The following is a 23,036-nucleotide window of genomic DNA, read 5'->3' as shown; positions in this document are numbered from 1 at the left end:
TTATTCCCAAATAAATGATTGTAACAGAAGTTCTTTAAAGTTATAAGAATACCATCTTCAAGAAATTGTGCAAGATTTTTTTTATTATGTTTGTGTAAAATGTATAGGTTTTATATTTACTGAATAGAAAGGTGTTATCACTAAGAAAGTCTACTCTGGATTTTTAAATTACTTAGAATATCTTATAATCGCTTAACTTTGTTGGAAGGAAAGAATTTGGAAATTTTTGATCCATCTAAACTACAAAGAAGTTACATAAATTTTAAGTAATTTTATATTATTGTGTTATCTTTCATTCAAATTTGCTTTCCCTTGTAGAGTTCTTGTTAGGATTTATGCCTGGATTTTTTTCAGTTAATATTGTACCATCCAGAAAAACAAGGAAAAAGGACTTCAATACAGGACTTATGATAAACTCTCCCTGTTTCCTTGTAGTAGATGAGTTCTGTTCATAAAGTTGTTTATGGATTGTATTAGATTGAGACACACACTGTTATAAATGTCATTGGGGGAGAGAGGGTTATTGTTCAAGATTGGAATTCCAAAACATGTTGGAAACAGCACATTGCTTTCATTTTTCATATATTTTATTTCACATATTTTAATATTATTCATCTATTTCAGAAGATTCCATGCCTATGCCTGATGAAGTAAGCATGCTAACAGCAATTGCACTCTTCCTGTGGTCTGCTAGTAGTGAAATAATAGGAGTCCAATCATTACAGAATGGCTGCATGAACAGATTTAAAAATGCACTGAATTCATGTGACCCATGGGTAAGTTCCACTTAAACACAGAGGTAAACATTTCACTTTATCAGTGAAATTTCAGATTGATTCATTAAAATGGGTGATGCATCACATGAAAACCTAAATATTTGTTATATGGCTTTTAAATAGAAAAGCTGGAAAAGATCACTCAGTTTAAGGACTAGGATACACATACGTATGTGTATTTACACATGCAAAAAATCCTCCAATATCTAAAATATTTGATTAACCCTGGCTTATAATGGTAGAGATTTTACATGAGTCTATGTTTATATTTTTCACTGCTTACTTAATGGAACCAAAAGCATTAAAGAATAAATTTATATTAATACATATTTTGATATTAATACATCTATTGGAAGCCAGTTTTTCTAGAAAATAAGTTTTTTTGGCTTCACAATGTCAAAGTATAAACTAATGATTCTCAAACCTGCTGCACATCAGAAAAAAATCATCCTAGTAACATGATTCCTAGACTCTGCTACTGTCTTCCTGAATCATAAGTCTGTATTTTGAAAACATTGCCCAAGTATTATGTCCAGCAAGGTCTGGCAATTTCTCTTCTACCAAAGTGCTGAAACAGCTTTATTCCACTATTGTCCTATATGGTGATGGGCCTGCCTTTTATTCTTCCTTCCCTCCTTTTTTTTTTTTTTAATGTTACAATGAAGTCTTTTTAAGCTAAAGTGGAACCAATGAGATTTTACTTTCTAGGCCTGGAAAACTTAAATTGGCATAAGCAGTCATTTCCAGAGAATTCAAATGAATTTGAGTTGTCTATCCAGTGTATTTTTATAGCATTGTTTGACATCCTTTTATTAGCCTTCCTTTTTAAATATGTTAGGCTAAAGTGGAAGGGACAATTGTCAAGCAAAGAAAAAATAAAAACATAAATTGGAATTCCTGATTTATAGCTTCTTCCACAGTATAGGAATATATAAATTATATAAGCTTGGTAATTTGGCAGTTACCATATAAGGAATATTTATTTAATTAATGTCTTTTCAGTTAGTTTTTTTTAATTAGCTTATTAGAAGTTTCGTTATTCTAACTTTATTTCTATAAATAGAAAATGGCATTAATTCATCCCACATTTTTATTTTCATTGTGCAGTATCACATCTTTTCAGCATATATTAAGTTGCAATGTGATTGTACAGCAAATGAGAACTATCACACATGTTAATTAATACAATTATTTTCTAATACAGGTTCAAGCCAAATGTTACCAGCTTCTCCTCTCAGTCTTCCAACATTCCAATCGTGCCCTTTCAACTCCGTATATCCATTCCTTAGCTCCAATAGTGGTTGAAAAGCTGAAGGCTGTTGAAAGAAACAGACCAGCCAGTAGCACAGAACTTTTAGCTGTTCAAGAAGGAATCAAAGTTCTGGAAACATTAGTTGCTCTTGGGGAAGAACAGAACAGTAAGTATTCTTAGAAAAAGCCAATAGTCCAAAATGAAGAACTATATTTTATATACATATGTGTATCTATCTTACTTGATATTGGACACAAGCCATTGCAACAGTAAGTTTACTAAGGAGTGGTTACTATCTGAAAGCTTAATATTTTGGTCATGCTACTAACATAATGTATTGAGTTTATTTATACTCATTTTTTTATGAGCGAGAGGTTAAAATAAATTACTGATGGCCTTTCAACACATTGGTTTTTTTTTCTAGGAATGTACTCTTTAAGAACTAGGAAAAATGTGGATATTTAATAGGTTTATAAAAGTAATTTATTATGGTGTTCATAATAGAAGTACAGAAGATTTATAACAAATAGGATTGGATTAGTATTAATACCAAACATCATTTTAAAATACCTCCAATTTTGAAATTTAAAAATTATTTTTATTTAATGAAAAGCTACCAGATACATGCATTTAATCAGAGACTTACACAGCTTAATACCTATTCCTCTTTATCCCTTGATTTCATCACAATCTAAAATTTGTTTTTAGAAATATGACTTTTAATTGTTGCAGAAAGACTATACTTTTTAAGCTAGTACCTTGTGATTGAACATTAAGTATTCAGGTCATAAATAACCGAGATGAGTAGTATCCTTATACAGATATCTTTGCACATATTTTTTATTATATCTATCAGATAATTCCTTAATGTGAAATTACTGGGGGTTGAAAGGAATGTACATTTTTAAGGCTTTTAATAAATATTGCCAGATTACTTTCAGATAACAATTACATCCATTTTTTTCTATTGTAAGTTTTTTCTTCTTCCTTTGAAAAAAATTTTACAGGAAATTGGAAAGGTAGTAGAGACATTGAAAAAGTTACTGTAAGAGCTTCACTATAAAATAATAATCCAGGGGTGCTTGGGTGGTGTCTGACTCTTGGTTTTGGCTCCATTGGTGGTCTCAGGTCCTGAGATTGAACCCTGAGTCGGGCTCCATGCTCTGTGCTTGGAGTCTGCTTGTCCCTCTCCCTCCCCGTCTGCTCTTCCCCCCAACACACATGCACACGCACACATGCTCATGCTCTCTCTCTCAAATAAATAAATAAATAAAATCTCCAAAAAAAAAAAAATAATAATCCAGAACTATAATAGTGGAAAAGGAGAAATGCAGAGGTGATTGTGAAAAAAAATTGATCTGATTTGATGAGTGATTAGTTACAGGGAGCAAGAGAAAGAGAAGAGCCAAACATAACTGTGTTACCTGGAAGAAGCATGGAAACAGTGTCAGAATTGGAAATGTCAGGAAGAAGAACTGTTTAGGAGTTGATAGGTTTAGTTGAAATTAGATATTAATAGATTATTTGGATAGAAACGTTGTGACTGACATCATGGCCTATGTTTGTGACCATGATGGCCAAAACCAAAGGTAAATGGTGGCCATCACATTATATCATATATGTTCATTCATTTATTCATTGATTTGATGTTATCTTCCTGATGAATGCCATCATATCCCATTATGAGGACTCATTTACCTTTGGTTTTTGCATGCATTCAGCCTTAGATTTATCTTAAATTTTTTTAAATGCCAATTTTACTGTACCTTAAAAGTCTTCCTATAATTCAAAACATGTGTTATCTCAGTGAAGCAGTCTATTAAAAAATGAAGAAACCATGATAATGCTGATATATCTAACACTTAAAACTGTAATGTATAGTTATATAAAATATAGTAATGTAATTCCCAGGGGGTAAATTTTCAGCTTTTAAAATTGTTTTATCACTCACCTTTCTTCACATCAGTTACAAATGCTAATTTTTTGTTTTTAACTTTATAGTATCCATTACAGAAATAGGCAATGAATGTTTTTTCACCCAACATGACCAGAGTTATAAGCTAAAGACATTGGAATTATGTTTGAGTCTTAATTCTTGTTCATCATCTTTATTCAATCTGTTACTCAAAACTTGTCCTTTTTTGAAACTTCTCTGGGATTCAAGAGAACCTTGCTTCTATTCTTATATCTAATCATCTCATAACTAAATAGCTATAATAGTTTCCTAACAGATATTCTCCATCAATTTTACCTGTCCTTTGTTTAAGAATTGTGAGTAGTGGAGTGCCTGGGTGGCTCAGTGGGTTAAACGTTTGCCTTCAGCTCAGGTCGTGATCCAGGGTCCTGGGATTGAGCCCCATGTCGGGCTCCCAGCTCAGCGGGGAGTCTGCTTCTCCCTCTCTCTCTGCCCCTCTCCTCCACTCATGCTCTCTCTCTGGCATGGCAGCTCTCTCTCTCTCTCAAATAAATAAATAAAATCTTAAGGAAAAAAAAAAAGAACTGTGAGTTGTTTCCTCTTGCATTACTGCATCAAGTCTGAACATCCTTGCTCAGTTCTCCAAACATTTATTCTGCTTCCCAATGTGTACCCACTACCCTGACTGGTCCAATTTTCTCACGCAGCTTACTTTAACCTCTGTACAGTCTTCAGTCTGTTTTCCCTCTCCTCAGGTATGTTTCTTCCCCTCATTTCTTCTTACACAAACGGATTTAACCTGCATCAGATCTCATTTCTTCAAGAAATGTTGCCCACTCTGATCTTTCCCTTCATACAATTTCTTTGGCAATTATAATCAACCTTATTCTATGGCTTTGTGGTTTTAAGATAATCACTAAAACTATAAAATCCTAAAGTATTCCTCCACTTTATGAGGCTTTTGAGGAACTCTGTCTCAAATGCTCACCATACTTTTTTTTTTTTTTTAAGATTTTATTTATTTATTTGACAGAGAGAGACACACAGCAAGAGAGGAAACACAAGCAGGGGGAGTGGGAGGGGGAGAAGCAGGCCTCCCGCTGAGTGGGGAGCCCGATGCAGGGCTCGATCCTGGGACCCTGGGACCACGACCTGAGCCGAAGGCAGATGCTTAACGACTGAGCCACCCAGGTGCCCCTCACCATATGTTTTTAACACTTAGTTCTCTAATTGTTTAATGTGCTGGATACCCTTTTCAACTAGGCAGTAACAGCTTTAGGTAGAGATGAATTATATATTTCCTAAAATTCTTAGCACATTTCTAGATACTTGATGAGTGCTTAAATAATTTATATTTTTTCCAGTTAATTAACTGTTAAAAGCAAAACCTTGCTTTTCTACCTGATGTTGAAAACCTTGTCTGCTTTAGTATGCACAGTGTACTGAAGATGATTTCATATTTATTTGATAATTCATTATTATATTTTCTATGGAAGCTCTTATTATACAGTACTGTTATAATTCTGTGTGAGGGAAATTGAGCTAAATCTAGCTAATTCGAAGATTCTTGGGACTTTTAAAATATCAGTTTGCTGCCTTCTTTCTTCTGAAACTTTGTCGTGGAAAAAAATCCAACTGATAAAAACTTCTGAGTGGTTTTCAAGGCAAAGGGTGTTTGTGTTTGTTCATTCATTCAACAAATAGTTATTGAGTGCCTACTATGTACTAGGTATGTTCTAGTCCTGAAATAAACACAAAGATCCCTGCTCTCCCAGAGCTTACATTGTAGCGCAAAAACAGAGACAGTGAACACCCTCCCCCGCTTGGGTATGTCTGTATCTATTTTATATATAAATAAAAAATTTTGTATAGATAAACACTGTGTACCTATATCTATATGATTTTATGTAGAGGTGAAAATGGATATAACTATATTAATTTTGGATGTAGATATAATAGATGCTGAATTAGGTAGGTGCTATGGAGAAAAAAATAACAGTACAGAAAGAAGATGTTCAGGGCCAGAATGGGATTAGGGTTCTGGAAAGGTCTCATGATTATTATCATGAGGTTCTGGAAAGGTCTCATGATTATTTCTTGACGTCAATGAGTGTTGTATTCCACATTCTGTATCAGATGCTTCCTGCTCCCCCTACAACCTTGGCTACTGTCACTCTACAAAAATTAACATAAATTAAAAGTGGAAAATACATGATTCTCAATGTTGATTATCAGATACATATGTATACATGATCACATTTTTTTTAAGAAAAATGCCAGCTTTAATGAAATTTATATTCCAGGATGGAATTGTTAATATAGCAAGACAGACTAGTAAATGGGGTTAAGCTTCCAAATAAATCTTTGTTTAAGGGCTTAGAATTTATGTCAACCACAGGTTCTTGGGTTTTTTTAGCCCTACACTCTACATATTTGCTTCTTTTTGAGATATTTTTTCCTCACTTACTGTGGGTTTGGGGGGATAATGAAATGGGAAAGAGTTATATTTCTATTTTAAAAAGAAGGAAATACCTAGTTTTAGTTAAATAATAGTAAATGGATGTTCAGGTTTCTGTTTCCTACTCTAACCTCCCTATTCTGAAATACCCTTAAAAATGTCATGATCTTACTCTCAGAATACATTCCGCCAGATGGCAGGTGTAAGGTACGTATTCCTTTTTACCCTTTTAGCCAGTATTTTTTTTACCTTTTTTTTTTTTTAAGTAGGCTCCACGCCCAGCATGGAGCCCAATGGGGGCTTGAACTCACAACCCTGAGATCAGCACCTGAGCTGAGATCAAGAGTTGGACACTTAACCGACTGAGCCACCCAGGTGTCCCTAGCCAGTATTTTTTTTTTTAACAAAACAAATTAATATAAATCTAAAATATACAGTCTTTTTTTTTTTTTAAAGATTTTATTTATTTATCTGAGACAGAGAGAATGAGAGAGACAGAGAGCACATGAGAGGGGGGAGGGTCAGAGGGAGAAGCAGTCTCCCTGCCGAGCAGGGAGCCTGATGCGGGGCTCGATCCAGGGACTCCAGGATCATGACCTGAGTCGAAGGCAGTCGCTTAACCAACTGAGCCACCCAGGCGCCCTAAAATATACAGTCTTAACAAACTTGGTCTCCAACTCAAACATATAGCTTGGCATTAAGTAAATATTTAATATTAATTATGAGTTATTGTTGAGGTCTAAAACAGATTCTATTTGATGTTTTATTACGATTGAGACTACTGCAGTAATTGCCTAATTTTAAAATTAAAGTTTATTGTAATTGACAGATTTGTGATGATCCTCAGACTTTATCATTGTTACTTACAGGAGTCCAGTTACTTGCCCTTTTAGTTCCTACTTTGATCTCTTACCTGCTGGATGAAAATTCTTTTGCCTCAGCAAGCACAGCTTCCAAAGATCTTCATGAGTTTGCACTCCAGAATTTAATGCATATTGGACCTCTGTATCCACATGCTTTCAAGACAGTAATGGGAGCAGCTCCTGAGTTGAAAGTACGTTTGGAAACTGCTGTTCGAGCAAGCCAAGCCAGCAAGGCTAAAGCGGCCACCAGGCAGCCAACCCCTACTGTACATTCTGCACCCACGATTAAGCTAAAAACAAGTTTTTTTTAATTTGATATTCCATTCATTTTTATTTATATTGTCAACTGGCAACTAATAAGTGATAGCCACTGTATCATTCTGGGCTGTAGGTTCTACTTTATTTGTATATGGATATTGTATGCTTCTAAGTAGGTTAAGTAAAATAATGCTCATGCCACTCTCTGATTTGGAAGGAGTGATTGTTTTTATCATGTGGTGGATGTGCTCTCATTTTTCTCCTATAATGTTTTCTTTTTTATTAATTTATTTTTTAAATACTGAGCCATAGGCTCTTAAATTTAAGTGCTAAAAACAATTATATCATGTAGTTGGGCAGCCTATTGGTATTGTCAGGAAAAAATAGGTCAATATTCAGCATCTGTCATGAAAAAATTTAATTGAAAAACAAGGAGAATTTAAATTTTAAAGTAACTCAAATAATGAAGAATGTTTCATGGTGTATATAATATGAATAAAGTCACATTTTCTTAGCATTTCTCAAAATGTCCTTACCTTTCTGATAGATCTTTTTACTTTCATATTAGATTACTAAATTATGCTTGTGTGTATTTTAGTTGTTAACTGAATTAAAACTCTCACTGAAAGATCCATTAAAATGTTTCAAATGTGGAATAATGTTCTGCTTTTTTTTTTGATGGCGAAAATTTGGCCTTGGTTATGTTTTATAATTACAGTACAGAGCATTGAGTCCTGACTATGATGGTTAGTTTCATTCATCAAATATTTATTGAGTGCCTACTGCGCATGAGGCATCAAGCTAAGTGCTGCAGGGCATACAAAAATGAATTTGCCATAATTATGATAATGCCCATCTTTTGTGCAATGGGAATTTTACCCCATCAAATAGATAATTCATGAGATAAGCGTTTGTCCCAGTGTTGAGGAAATTTTAAACACCAGGTTTTACCCGTGTTACAGAGACTGTAGTATCAACAGCAAGTCACCTTTCTGAGTACTCCAGATGCAGACCTGTTTATCATCTGCTGCTGCCTACTCGCCCTCATGCCCTCGCCAGCTGGCAGCTCCCGTCCTCTTGCTGGTCTTCTGGATTCAGTCTTGTAAGCCTCGGTGAGGTGCTTTCTTTCACCTGTTGTCTCACTTTCCTTTATTACAGGGTGGTTTTTTCATTTCTGAGTTGCTTTGCCAAAGTTGTTCTCCTTATTTCGGGGGGAGGTTTTTTGGTAACAGTTGTACTGAGATGTAATTCAGACAACATAAAATTCACCCATTTAAAATGTACAATTCAGTGGTGTTTAGTTTATTCACAACCATCACTACAACCAATTATGAACATTATCATTACTCCCAAAAGAAACCTCATGGGGTGCTCAGTCAGTTGAGCATCCGACTCTTGGTTTCAGCTCAGGTCATGATCTCAGGGTTGTGAGATTGAACCCCGAGTTGGGCTCCATGCTCACTGGGGAGTCTGCTCGAGATTCTTTCCTTCTCCTTCTTCCTCTGCCCCTCCCCCAGCTTGCACATGCTCTCTCCCTCTTTCTAAAATAAATAAATCTTTAAAAGGGAAGAAAGAAACCTCACACCCTTTAGCAATCACCCCACAACCTTTCCATTTCTCCCAAGCCTTTCCCTATGACAGATCTACTTTCTATCTCCATGAATTCTTCCGTTATGAACATCTCATATAAATGAAATCAGAGAATTTGTGGTCTTTTGTGACTGGCTTCTTGACTTAATGGTTTTTTGTTTGTTTGTTTAATTTGGTTTTTTTAGCCTTCAAAAACCTTTATCGGGGGATAAGCCTAGTTCTAATGGAAAAAGCCCACCTCTGAAAAAGGAGCTGTGGGTATGTAAGCTGGTCTGATGTACATTCATGACTTGTACATTCATGGTTCAAAATAAAGACCCTCAAACACAAATGAGTCTAAAGCCATTACCACCCAAAAGTATATGATTCACTTAGATGTGCTTATATTAGCTCTTAAAATATGATCTATGTACAGAGGAGCTGCACCTTCCTCACGATCAGCAGAAGCACATGGCCCTTAAAAGGGAGGGGGAGGCCAAAAAAAATGACAGTTTAAATAGGGTATAAGGTTCTCCTCTTAACACTATTCAATAAACATATACCCAGAAGGAGAATGAAATAGAATCAATGCCCAGGTGCCTCTCAAAGAGGCAAATGTGATTTGGAACTTTCTAGCACAATACATCTCAACTACTCTGGGTACACACAAAACCAGGACTCCCTACATGAGATGCAAAGGGATTATGCCCACCGCAGTTAGCACCCAGCTCCTGTGCAAGATTCAGCTCCACTATAGTTTGGATCACTTCACTTACGGAAACAGTGCCTAGCAACAACCCTCATGCCTCATTAACACCACTCTATGGCCCTCACTGACTCAGTGGGGCTTTTTTTTTTTTTTTTTTAATGCATCTGAAGAGGTGGCAAATGGTTGCAACTGCTATCAGGTCACAACACTTCCAAAAGCTGAAAAAGATCTCCATCCGCTGGTGCAGTCTTCTCCCCTATTACACTTCTGCCACCAAAGGAGGGAAATGGTGGACAAGTTCTTTGCCACTGGGCCTTGCCAAAGTCAATAAGAGAGTTTGTCAAAGGCAGAACTGTTTTATGGGCAAACCATCTCTAGCTGCAAATTTTGGGTTAGGAAGAAGAAGCAAGGCATGTGTGCAAGAAAGAGGTAGGAGTCCCTTTGTCAAGGTTTTGGTGACCCAACCCCAGACGGCCAGCTTGGTGCCAACAGACCAAGACCTACCAAAACCCATTATTCAGATGGAAAAGGAAGAGAAGACACCAAAAAAATATAGTCAGTTCTGAAATCTGCACAGTTGATATTTGTTCTTTGTAGCACTAAGGACTTGAATGAGAATCATGAAACTTGAGGAACATATTCTTTTCTTCAGGATTTAAAAAATTTTATCATGTACCAGAAGACTACATTTAGTATGGTCGGTCTAATAGCTTTTGCTAGAACTTGGTTGTTAAAGCACGCTGCACCCAGCACCGGGAGAACTTTATCTGAGTGGAGTGACTTGTGACCTTCATTGGTCCCCAAGCCGAAAGTCCTGTCCCCAGTTGTGTCTCCCACCTCCACCATTCTGATCAGCAACTTGCCTCATGGTAGCAGGGGACACACCAAATCCTGACACCTCTCCTCTCCTGCTGGGCAGCCAGCAGTACAAAAACAGGTATGGGTAGAAAAGGTCTTCGTCCCAAGTCCGTTGGGTATCTGAACATTAGGAAGAAATAAAGATCTCCAACAACATTTCCAATGAGCTCATTAATGACCGAGCCTCCCGTCATACAGTTGAATCCAAGGATAACCATGGTAAATAATAGGCCGTAACTGTGTTCCAAACCAAAATGATAACAATCATGTCTCTGTTCAGCTGGGCCCAGACATAAAGTACTGACATGATCAGAGGAATCATCAGCAACTGCATATTCATTGCTAAGCCAGTAATCACGATGCAAATCCAGTTAAAGAGGAGCATGAATACATAGTCGGCTGGCCTCCCATCAAAAGCTCCTGTTTCACATCGTGTAGAATACTGATATAAGAAATAGAAATTGAGGGCGCCTGGGTGGCTCAGTTGGTTAAGCGACTGCCTTCGGCTCAGGTCATGATCCAGGAGTCCCGGGATCGAGTCCCGCATCAGGCTCCCTGCTCAGCGGGGAGCCTGCTTCTCCCTCTGACCCTCCCCCCTCTCATGTGCTCTCTCTCTCTCTCATTCTGTCTCAAATAAATAAATAAAATCTTTAAGAAAAAAAGAAATAGAAATTGACCAATAAGTCCAATTCCCGGAACCACAGGAAAGTAAAAGGTGGCAGTGATTGGCCTCCACATCTGGAAGCCATAGAGGAAGGCTTCTTCAGACCAGAGGAAGAAGGAGACAGGCTGATGGGACCAGGTTTGCCAACAAGGTCACCGCGACAGTGGTGACCAACCAAGGGCATGTCTGGGATGCTCCTGGGACATCTTCACCTTTTAGGTGGCTAGGATGTGCACAGCCGCCCAACTCCCCAGCCCTGGCCCCTCACCACACGGTGCCCTCTGTGAGTGAAAGGTGTGGGGGAGGAAGCCGCCCAAGCCAGGGAGCGGAAGGCGGAGATCCCCGATGTGGCGCCACACTTGACTAGATGTTTTTAAGCTTCATCCACGTGGTGGCATGCTTTAGCACTTCCTCCCTTTCTGTGGCTGGGTAATACTCCGCTGTATGTGTACCACGTTTTGTTTATCCATTCACCGGTGGATGGACACTTGGGTTGTTTCCACCTTTTGCCTATTAGAAATAATGCTGCCTTGGACAACTGTGTGCCAGTTTTCGGTGGACATATATTTTCATTTCTCTTGGGTATACACCTAGGAGTGGAATTGCTGACTCAATGATAACTCTTCAGCTTTTTAAGGAACTGCCACACTGTTCTTCAATTGCTTGTTTCTTGTTTCTTGCACATATAACCCCTCTTCACTCACCTATGTATGAAGTATAAAGTTTATTTCTGCTTTGGCTATTTTCTGCTATTCTTGGTACCTCCCAGACTTTTTCCATCATTTCCCACCTTGAGGTAGACTGCACCATGCATTAACAATGATTCTCTTTTTTTCTCCCTCTCTCCCTCAGCTCCTTCTTTCCTCCCTCCCTTCCTCCCTCCCTTCCCTCCTTCCTTCCCTCCTTCCTTCCTTCCCTCCTTCCTTCCTTCCTTCCTTCCTTCCTTCCTTCCTTCCTTCCTTCCTTCCTTCCCTTCCTTCCTTCCTTCCCTCTCCCCAGGACTACTTTGTACTTTCTCTATACTCTTCTGAGCCACTGACAACCTAACTTCTAGTTTTCTGTGATAGTATTTATAAAAGAAGCTCTGTTTGAAGAATTATATTTATTAGTTTGTTTCACTGCTCAATTCTTGAGATTCTTCTCAACCTGAATAATCATACTTATTCGATTCTGAACATCCAGTATCAAGGAGCTAAAAGGAGAAGCATCATGACAGCCAATGGATTCTTTCTGAAGCATAATCTGAGCAGTTTTAACGTTAAAAGAAAGTATTTTCTATTTACTTTCCAGGTTCTTGTTCATATTGTCCATTTGAATTCTGAATTTAATTAGAGAAAACTAAACTTTGAAGTCAGGTTTCTCTTTTCCAAATAGGTTCTGCTATCAACTAGGGATAGAACTTCAGAAAACCTAACCTTTTGGGGGCTTCAATTCCCTCATCTATAAAATTCAAGGAAAACTTACTGGGTATTCTACGATCTTTTTGCAAATCTAAAAAGTACATTTCTGTGGATTTATCCTGCTTATTTTTATCCAGAGAGTGAGTCTTTGGCCAGTCCTTTAATATTATTTAGTCTGATTAATAGTTTTTACATATATATAAAATATATATGTATATATGTATATGTGTATATATACATATATATAAAATAGCTATCATAGTAGGACAGTATAAAATACATTAAATCCAGAGAGTAGTTAAATATTGCAGATTATCACTATCAAGAAGAGCTGCCATTTCTGTGGTGCACCAGGCACTGTGCTAGACACTTTATATCCATTCTTACTTTTCATTCAAACAATGCTAACTGAGGTCTGCAATTAGCCCAATTTTCCCAAAACACATTTAATTATATGAATCACTATGCCTCACATTTTCTTCATTCTTAATTGGAATTTTTAGGTTGTTGCCAGAAATGGCTAGAGTACAGCTATAAATAAATTTCTTGCCTTAATGCTTTCTATCACATGGATTATTTTAAAAACCTAATTTAATCATTACAAACCTATTTCTACTTCTAAATTAATAATAATTATGAAATACAGTTAAATAATTATGAAATTATTTATGGGCTTCACAAAATTTTACTTAAGAATTTCATGGCTTAATCATAATTTCTTAATTAGTAGAAACATTATCCTGAGCTAAGTTTTTGGTGCTGTCGTTAAAACAAATATGTGAGAATCATGCATGCACAAGTGACCAGTACAACTGTTTTTTCTTTTCTTTCAGGAGAATTTATTCACAGCTTTAGTCCTCTATCCACAATTCTCAATCTCTTTTTTCCATTGGAATGCATAGGTTTCCATTAAGACATTGTCTCTCTCATACACATATACCCCATTTGCCCTTTCAGTGTAAGTCGATATAAGTCAAAAGAATCCTTGAAGGGGCACCTAGGTGTCTCAATCGTTAAGCATCTGCCTTCGGCTCAGGTCATGATCCCAGGGTCCTGGGATCAAGCCCCGCATCTGGCTCCCTGCTCAGCGGGAAGCCTGCTTCTCCCTCTCCCACTCCCCCTGCTTGTGTTCCCTCTCTAGCTGTCTCTCTGTCTAATAAATAAATAAAATCTTTAAAAAAAAAAAGAATCCATGAAAATTTAAATAAGTTTGTTTGGCTTTTCCAGCTTTTAACTTCAATTGTTCATGCTTTCTTTAAATCTCTTCCTTCTTTCCAACTTATTTCCATTTGTATAGGAAAATGCCTCTCTTATTTGTGGAAAAAAAAAAGAAAGAGGCATGACTTTAATCTTGCCCAATGAGCATAAGCGTAGAGTCAGGGGGAAAAGGAAAATCATTTTATATATTATTATAAATCAATTTTAATTATAAAATTTGCATTCATTAAATTTTGGGGAAAATTATCATAATTCATACACAGACCAAATTACTGTTAATATTTTAGTCTATTTCCTTCCACATTTGTAATCAACCTGAGGTAGAATGTTGTATCCTGCTTCTGCCCACTTATTTTATAAGCATTTCCCCCATAGAATTGCTCTAATAATAATATGGGATAGACTTAGTAACCATCATCTTTTGATCACTACTTAACATGGATGTACCAGTATCGAATTAGCCATTACCCTTTGCAGGGGGTACTTGGTTTCTAGTGTTTACATTTTCATAAATAATGCTGCATTGACTTTTAAAATATGAAACTTTGTAGATTATTTCCTTGGGATAGATTAAAGGGGTTATAAAAATATGGCAGATTTTAAATTTTAAGACATACTGCTGAATTTTAGAAAGTGATGCTTTTTGAACTAACAGATGTGAAAATGAAACTGGGTCACTGTTTTCCAAATTCCAAGAAAATACCTGGGAAGGTCATTAAATCACAAATATTTGGGTATACCTAAACATTTTTTATAAAGGGCATTCTAGTTGACTGTAAATCCTTATGAAGCTAGGTTGAATCACCATAAGGCTTAATAGAGTTTGGCTGCTTTTAGTAACAATATGCTAGTTAAAACAAGGAAGGTGACAGTCCTACTCTATGTACTGAACTATCCAGTGTGTATGTGTGAGGCCAGGGCTTGGGGCTGGGCGATCAGCTTCAGATGCCACATATCAAGAGCAATGACCGACTGATGTCTATTCAAGCCAAGGGATAAAGAGGAACTGAGAATAAGGAAGGGAAGCATGGTCATTCATCTTCAGATGGGTGGACCAGATAGCTGATTGCACCAACAGGTCAATGTCTCAAGTAAGTAGTCTGCAATCGAACGTAAAATGAGAATTTCCTAAGAGAGCTGTTAAAATTGATTGCCTGATGATAGTGCATTCTTTTACACTGGACATATACAAGGAGAACTTGAATTCCTGTTTGTCAAAGATTTTGTGGTAAGATGGTCTAATGCTATCTCATTCGTTGGACAATTATTTATGGAACACCTATATGCCAGGCACTGGGAATAAAATAATGAATAGCCAAGCAAAGAATCGGCCATGATATGTTTACACTCTACCTGGGGAGAGATATAAAATAGTCACAGGTTGCGATAAGTAGTTGGAGGGAATGGTATGAAGTATGGTTTGATAAAGAATAGGCAGGGTTTTTTTTAAGTTTTTAAAAATTTATTTAAGTAATCTCTACACCCCATGTGGAACTTGAACTCAGGACCCCCAAATCAAGAGTCACATGCCCCTCTGACTAAGCTAGCTAGGTGCCCCAAGGCAGGAATTTCTACATAGGATAGATCTACATAGACTCTCGTCTGCTCTTCATACCTGAAATGTGACTACCTACCATTTGTTGTCTTAGAGATTCCTCAAACTCAATTAATTTAAAATCGGATTCTTCACCTCTTTATCTAAAAACTAACTTCTCCGCTCATGATCTCCCAATAAATAGGACAACTATTTTATCCTGTTGTGTAAGACATAGATCTTGGTATCATCCTTGACAGTTCCCACCTTCTCCCTCACTATGCTTAGTTCATCACCAAGTTTCCTAAATATCTTGTCAAATCCCTCTGAATCTTTATTGCCATTATCACCATCCTAGCAGATCAGCACATCTGGTTGCACTACAGCAAAGTGATGGGTGTGGACTGTAGGGTCAATTTTCCTAGGTTTGTATCTGGCACCATTATTTACAAGCTGTGTAACCTTGGGTAAGTCACTCATCCTCTCTGTGCCTCAGTTTTCACATCTGTGAAATGAAAATAACAATATCTATTTTATAGAGTAGCTGTGGGTGAAATAAATTAATACTTGCAAATGACCTTAAAATAGTGCCTGACCCTTAGAAAACAATTTGGAAATGTCAGTTAATATTATATTTTCCACAAAGAAACAGAGATGATCTTTATAAATTTGAATTTATACCTTGCTGGAAACTCTCCAGTTGCTTACCTTAGCAAAAAGACCCAATTCCTTAAGGTGACCTGCGAGGCCCTGCATAACTGGTCCCTGCCTACTTCACCTCCTTACGCAGGTCCTATGGCCATATAGTAGTGTCCCTTTCTGTCATATGAAAATAATGTTAGGAGCACCTGGGCGGCTCAGTCAGTTAAGTGTCTGACTCTTGATTTTGGATCAGGTCGTGATCTCAGGATTGTGGGATAGAGCCCTGCTTCCAGCCCCACACAGTCTCTCCATGCTCAGCGTGGAGTCTGTTTGTCCTTCTCCCTCTGCTTCTCCCACTGGTCACTCTCTCTCTCTCTCAAACAAATAAATAAAATCTTTAAAAAAAAAGAATGTTAGTGCTTACCTCTTAAGGACATTGTAAGGATCGAGTTAATGCACACAAAATGCATTATTTTTTTCTTTAGTAAATGCTCGGTAAGTACTAGGTATAAAAATGATAATTGTTATTACTTTTCTCTTGCTCTTTATGTCAGGTATATTGGACTTCTTCCAAATGCACTATGTACTTTTCTTCCTCAGGTGTTTGAATTTTGCTTAAAAAGCTCCATTTCACCTTCTGCTAACTAATTTATACTTCTCCTTCATGTTTTAATCTGGTGCATTCTCATAAAAATGTTGCAGCATTAATTTGGCTATTGCCCCATATCCTAAAAATGCTATTATTTAAATTATTTAAATGATCTTTTTCTCCTGTAACAAAAATGTATGTAGTGGCTCCTTAAGCTTGAATACAATCAGCTTACAGGTTATAATGTTACACATTATTTCATGTGAAAGTGTGTATGAGCTGGTTCAAACCACTCCTCCTCTTGTTACTTCATGTCCTGCAGCTGGGGGGGAAATCTGGGAAAGGAGATAACATAGATAATGGTAGAATTTTCCATTACAGAGAACAACTGCAAGTGCTAAAATTAATACATACTGAACAGCAGTAGCATATTAAGGGCCTGTAGGGAAGAGGGAGAGAGATATACACTACATGCAAAACACATCAAATCTTGTTTGGAAAAAGTTAAGAAAATAGGGGTCTCCAAAACCTGACAAAAATGTAGTGGACCTCTTTAACCTCATTCATCTTTCTTGTTTTTCTGGCACAAAGCCCAGATTTTTCCCTGTCATGTTTGCAAATAATAATAATAATAATGTACCATATTTGACTTCTTTTGAGAACTGACTTTAGTTCTAGTTTATATTTCAGGGTTATCAGATAGGAGTTTTGTGAGGGGGGGATGCTGTTCGAGCAATTCAAATCTACATGAAGATTGGGTGTCTTCTTCTGAGCAGAAGCTCCATCTGGAAACCAGTACATCTCTGTTGCATGGTTGGCAGGAAGAGCCAGCTTATAAAAATGTTCTCTCCCGGGCGCCTGGGTGGCTCAGTTGGTTAAGCGACTGCCTTCGGCTCAGGTCATGATCCTGGAGTCCCGGGATCGAGTCCCACATCGGGCTCCCTGCTCGGCGGGGAGTCTGCTTCTCCCTCTGACCCTCCTCCCTCTCGTGCTCTCTCTCATTCTCTCTCTCGCAAATAAAAATTAAAAAAAAAAAAAAAAAAATGTTCTCTCCCTACCCCAAGTCCCACAATGGTTATTTTTATGTAATGAAGATACATGAATAGTTGGAAATTCCATTCCTACCTTAAAAATGGGGGCACCATAGTTATTAAAGAAAAGAAGAGGAGGAAGACAAGAGCCTGTAGAGTAGAGCTTCCATTCAATGGAAATGTTAAAAGAGAAAGCAGGGGATGGAGTTGATGGGAGAAAGAAAAAGCGTGTGTTCAAAAACCCACTGAAGGTTGGCTTAGAGGAATAGAACCTTAAGTTGGTCACCATCAATATTCTAAGAGAGGTCTTGCTACAGCTTCAGAGCTGTATTATCATTTTAGTCTCCTGCAGTGTTAGCTATATAGATAGTGAAAGCAATCCTGATTTTAGATTTTAAGTATCTCTTCCTTCATATATTAGTCACTACAAAATTAAAATTAATTTTAATTTCAAAATGAAATCTTATTTAATTAAATAATTGAATTTATTTAAATGTGTTAAATAAAAGGAAATTTCATTTCATTTATTTATTTACTTATAAAGATTTTACTTATTTATGTGTCAGAGAGAGAGCACACAAGCAGAGGGAGTGGCAGAGGGAGAGGGAGAGAAGCAGACTCCCCACTAAGCATGGAGCCCCATTCAGTACTCGATCTCAGGACTCTGGCATCGTGACCTGAGCTGAAGGCAGACGCTTAATGAACTGAGCCACCTAGGAGTCCCAGAGATTTCATTTTAAAATGATAATTAAGCAACTCTCTAATTTCAACTACACTCTTCCAAAAGAAAATAATAGTAATAATAACAAAGAATAATAGAGGCGATTTTCCCATCTTATCATGTGACTGTGATGTAGATTTAATTCTTGGACTCAAAGAACATTTTCGAATAATGGAATTCCTTCACTTCACAACTTGTTATTGGCTGTTTTCCCAACCCAGTCATTACCAGACTTTAAATCTAGGAAGGAAGTTTGGAGGCTGAGGCAAGGCAGAGGCAGGGGAGGCAGCAAGGAGAGGTGAGGGCAATAAGGGGGTGGGCAGAGAGTACAGAGGCTGATAAACAGTGGGCTATTGCACACGTCTGTTCCCCAAAGTTCTCTTCATGCCAGCGGAAGCCTATCTCCACTCAAGCGGTCCAGTCTCTGTTCTCTGACCAGAATTCTGATAGAGCCATGACGTTCAATTTGAAGATGTTTCTTGTAGCAGTTAAAAAGTCAGTAACTGATCGTTTTGGAGAGGTTTTTATTTTTTCAATTAAAAAAAAAATTAAAGTAAACTCTACACCCAACGTGGTACTTGAACTCAAGACTCCTGAGATCAAGAGTCTCAAGAGTCACATGTTCTACCACTGAGCCAGCCAGGGACCCTTGGACAGTTTTTTGGTTTGTTTGTTTAAATAGCCACTCATTTTAATGAAAAAAAACAAAAAACAAAAAACAAGAGAGAGAACACAGATGACTTGTCAATCCCCATCCCACATAACACACCCAGAGAAATCAAAAAGAGAAAACACTCCAATTATCTAAATAACCATTTAGCATTTCACAATTTTTCACTTTAAACTGCTTATACCGATACATAAAACAACATTTAGACAGCTGCTCTCTGTGCTTGGACAGGAAACTTTATTTTTTTGTGTCACAGGTTTTACTAATTATAAAATGAAATGACCAGGAAATCAGCAACATCTTAAGGTCTGAGGCTTAATGGCAAGGCATGGACATTATTTTTTTAAAGATTATTTTAGCTATGCTGAATTAAAGTTCTAACCAGGGGATGGGGATGAGAAAGAAAAAAGAACAGTTATTGAGCCCCCAGTATTTATATTTAGTTAGTCTTGTGAACTCTGCTACAATAATAGCTATCATTATTTGGTTTATGCTATATGTCAAGCACTATGCTAGGGGACTTAAGATTTTTCTCTCATCTAATCTTTTTTTTCTTTAAAGATTTTATTTATTTATTTGAAAGAGAGAACACATATGTGCGCACGTGCACACGCACGCACACACACACACAGTGGGGGAGGGGCAGAGCGAGAAACAGACTCCCCACTGAGCAGGGAGCCTGATGTGGGGGCTGGATCCCAGGATCATGACCTGAGCCAAAGACAAACGCTTAACCGATTGAGGCACCCAGGCGCCCCTCTCTCATCTAATCTTCATGGTAACTTTATAAGGTAAATATTATTCTCATATTAAAAATGACACAATTGTGACTAAAAAAAGTTAAACCATTTGTCCAAGATTTCTAGATTTGGATAATTGTAGAGTGAGGAATAAAATTGAGTCTCTTCTTTCTCAAGATTGCTCTGGCTATTTGGGGTCTTTTATTGTTCCATACAAATTTTAGGATTGTTTGTTCTATTTCTGTGAAAAGTGCCTTTAGAATTTTAATAGGGATTGCATTGAATCTGTGGATTGCTTTGGGTAGTATGGACATTTTACAATATTAATTCTTCCAATCCCTAAGCATGGAATAGTCTTCCATTTATTTATGTCTTCTTCAATTTCTTAATATCTGGTAGTTTTCAGTATACAGATCTTTCACCTCATTGGTCAAATTTATTCTTAGGTATTTTATTCTTTTTGATGCAATTGTAAATGGGATTGTTTTCATAATTTCTCTTTCTGATAGTTTGTGATTAGTGTATACAAATGCAACATATTTTTGTATAATGATTTTGTATCCTGCAACTTTATTGGATTCATTTATTAGTTCTAACTTTTTTTGATGGAGTATTTAGGGTTTTATATATATATAAAGTCATGAAATCTGCAAATAGGACAGTTTTATCTCTTCTTTTCCAGTGTGGATTCCTTTTATTTCTCTTTCTTGCCTAAATGTTCTGTGTAGGACTTCCAGTACTATGTTGAATAAAAGTGGTGAGAGTAGGCATCCTTGTCTTTTTCCTGATCTTAGAGGAAAAGCTTTCAGTTTTTCACAATTGAGTATAATGTTAGCTGTTGTCTTGTCGTAGATGGCCTTTATTATGTTGAGGTACATTCCCTCTATATCTGCCTTATTGAGTGTTGTTTTTTTATTCAAAAATGGATGTTGAATTTTGTTAAATTTTGTCAACATGGTGTATCACACTTATTGATTTGCAGATGTTGAACTATCCTTGCATCCCTGGAATAAATTTCACTTGACCGTGGTGTATGATCCTTTCAATGTATTGTTAAATTTGGTTTGCTAATATTTTGTCAATGATTTTTGCATCAGGGATATTGACCTATAATTTTTTTTTTTTGTAGCAAACTTATCTGGTTTTTGTATCAGGGTAACGCTGGCCCCATAAAATGAGTTTGGAAGACTTCCCTCCTCTTCTATTTTTTGGAAGAGTTTGAGAGGGATTGATATTAATCTTTCTTTGAATGTTTGATAGGAATCACCAGTGAAGCCATCTGGTCTTAGACTTTTATTTGTTGGGACGTTTTTGATTACTGCTTTTCCTTACTAGTGATCAGTCTGTTCAGATTTTCTGTTTGTTCATGACTCAGTCTTGATAGGTTGTATGTTTCTAAGAATTTATCCATTTCATCTAGGTTGTCCAATTTGTTGATGTATAATTGTTTATAGCAGTCTCTTATGATCCTTTGTATTTCTGTGCTATCAGATGTAGTATTTCCTTGTTCATTTCTGATTTTATTTATTTGAGTCCTCTCTCTTTTTTTCTTGGTAGTCTAGCTAAAGGACGTATGGGCTCTTAAATAGCTACCATTAAATTTAATTATGTTTTATAGCATGTTATGAATTTATTTCAGGGAATTGTCAGACATGTCTTCTATTAGAGAGAGAGAGAGAGAGAGAGAGAGAACCTTTTAACATTCACAACTTGTAGGAGTACTTAAATCTTCCAGATGAAAAAATATGCCATTGTGGTGACATTATTGTCCCTTTGGTATTCTGGTAGGTCTGATAAGTAAGAAAGGAAGCAACATGTTAATAGAAAGATCAATGAACTAGCAGTCAGGAATTCTGGTTTCTAGTTTTGGCTGTACCATCCACTCAAAGCCTCATTGTGGAAAGTCTCAACTTCTTTGGACTTAAGTTTCTTGAGCTGTAAAATGAGAGGACTAGGCAGTGTCTCAAAGGACACTTATAACCAAACTAATTTATGACACAGGGAATTTAGCCAAGCCTGTATCAAACTTTTATTCTAATAAAGAATGAATTCATGAAGCAGAAACATTCAGTAAGTGAGAAAAGAGAGCTTGCCATCTTTATTTGCAACCAGGGCAGATACAGTGTGTTTCCTGTCCTTTCCACAAGTAGCCATGGGAAGGGAGGGGTTGGGGGGAGAGAACAGGAACAGGATGTCCTTCCCTGACATGTCAATAACCAGTCTAAATCTTTAAATTTTTTCATGGCCATCAGGTCTGATATTCCAGAAGTCCATCCCACACAACAAAAGAATTACTAATAACTTGTTATGAGGACAAGATAAATGCTTCATTTCATTTTCATTTGTTAAATTTTTTTTTTTTTAGGTACCTTTCTTTCGTTACTGTTGTAGTGTGAGTTTGTAGTGACATAATTTCAGGGACTTCGAAGGATAACATTTACAGAGAAACACTTGAAAGGACTTCGGTGTGCTTTTGGTAGGCTAATATTGCTGAGAGTTTGCAGGTGAACCAAGACAGAAACTAGAAACGGGACAGGTGGAAAGGGAGAAGTGCCTGGATACCTAAGCCAGTTCCAGGGAAGAGAAAGGGACTTTGTTCTTTCAGGCAGTGTTGATTTAAGGCACTGTGAGAATTGATTATATACTTGCCAATGTCCCTTTGATGACAGGAGCTGTGTCATTTATCTTTATATCCCCAGCGACAGAAACAACTGACAATCAAATATTTGTTGAGTTGAACTGAGTAAAAACTGCGCGGGAAAAGGTAGGAAAAAGGAGACCGAAGTCGCAGCCTCGGATATCTGAAACTTTACAGGATTTGGATTTACTGCAACACTGACTGCAGGAGAAAGGGACTTCAGGAGTAGCAATGTTTCAGAGGAGGTGCCAACAGCCCAGAATTTAGAAGCTGAAAGGGGACTAGTTTAAGAGAGCGATCAGAGTTCCTTATTAGTGAAAACTGACCAGGCAACAGGTTTGAACCCCCAAGAGGAGAAAGAAAGGGGGGAGCGACAGCGATAAGCAGATTGCCAAAACTGAGGAGTGTTTGTGGCCAGAGAAACACTGAAGTCGGAGCCAAAGGGAGAGGATTGTGTTCCAACTAGCTGGAGGATCCCCGCCCAGGAGCCTGACCTCCGAACTTCGCTTTGAGCTTGTTTCTTAACAGAAC

At 37.2% G+C, this 23,036-nt stretch overlaps 1 protein-coding gene and 1 pseudogene across 4 annotated transcripts in view; one reads left to right on the top strand and one right to left on the bottom strand.

The window, feature by feature from the left end:
* Positions 1-8,178, top strand: part of HEATR5B (HEAT repeat containing 5B) — a 110,020-nt gene extending 101,842 nt beyond the window's left edge. For 3 of the 4 annotated variants that reach the window (XM_045884414.3, XM_064572111.1, XM_045884413.3), the window contains exons 34-36: positions 625-776; positions 1,981-2,194; positions 7,271-8,178. In XM_045884414.3, coding sequence (XP_045740370.1) covers positions 625-776; positions 1,981-2,194; positions 7,271-7,575 — 671 coding nt within the window. In that variant the 3' untranslated portion in view covers positions 7,576-8,178. The remainder of the gene's footprint in view (positions 1-624; positions 777-1,980; positions 2,195-7,270) is intronic. The other variant, XM_064572112.1, reaches the window with a different exon arrangement.
* A 2,412-nt stretch (positions 8,179-10,590) lies between these two features.
* On the bottom strand, positions 10,591-11,117 carry LOC123850730 (derlin-1-like; annotated as a pseudogene).
* Between the last annotated feature and the right edge of the window lie 11,919 nt (positions 11,118-23,036).

This window comes from Mirounga angustirostris, unplaced genomic scaffold (assembly GCF_029215605.1).
Source record: "Mirounga angustirostris isolate CCGP_5_RB_7025 unplaced genomic scaffold, mMirAng1.0.hap1 SCAF_10, whole genome shotgun sequence".
NCBI lineage: Eukaryota > Metazoa > Chordata > Mammalia > Carnivora > Phocidae > Mirounga > Mirounga angustirostris.
Note: the sequence above shows the minus strand (reverse complement) of the source record. Positions and strands in the feature narration are given on the sequence as shown.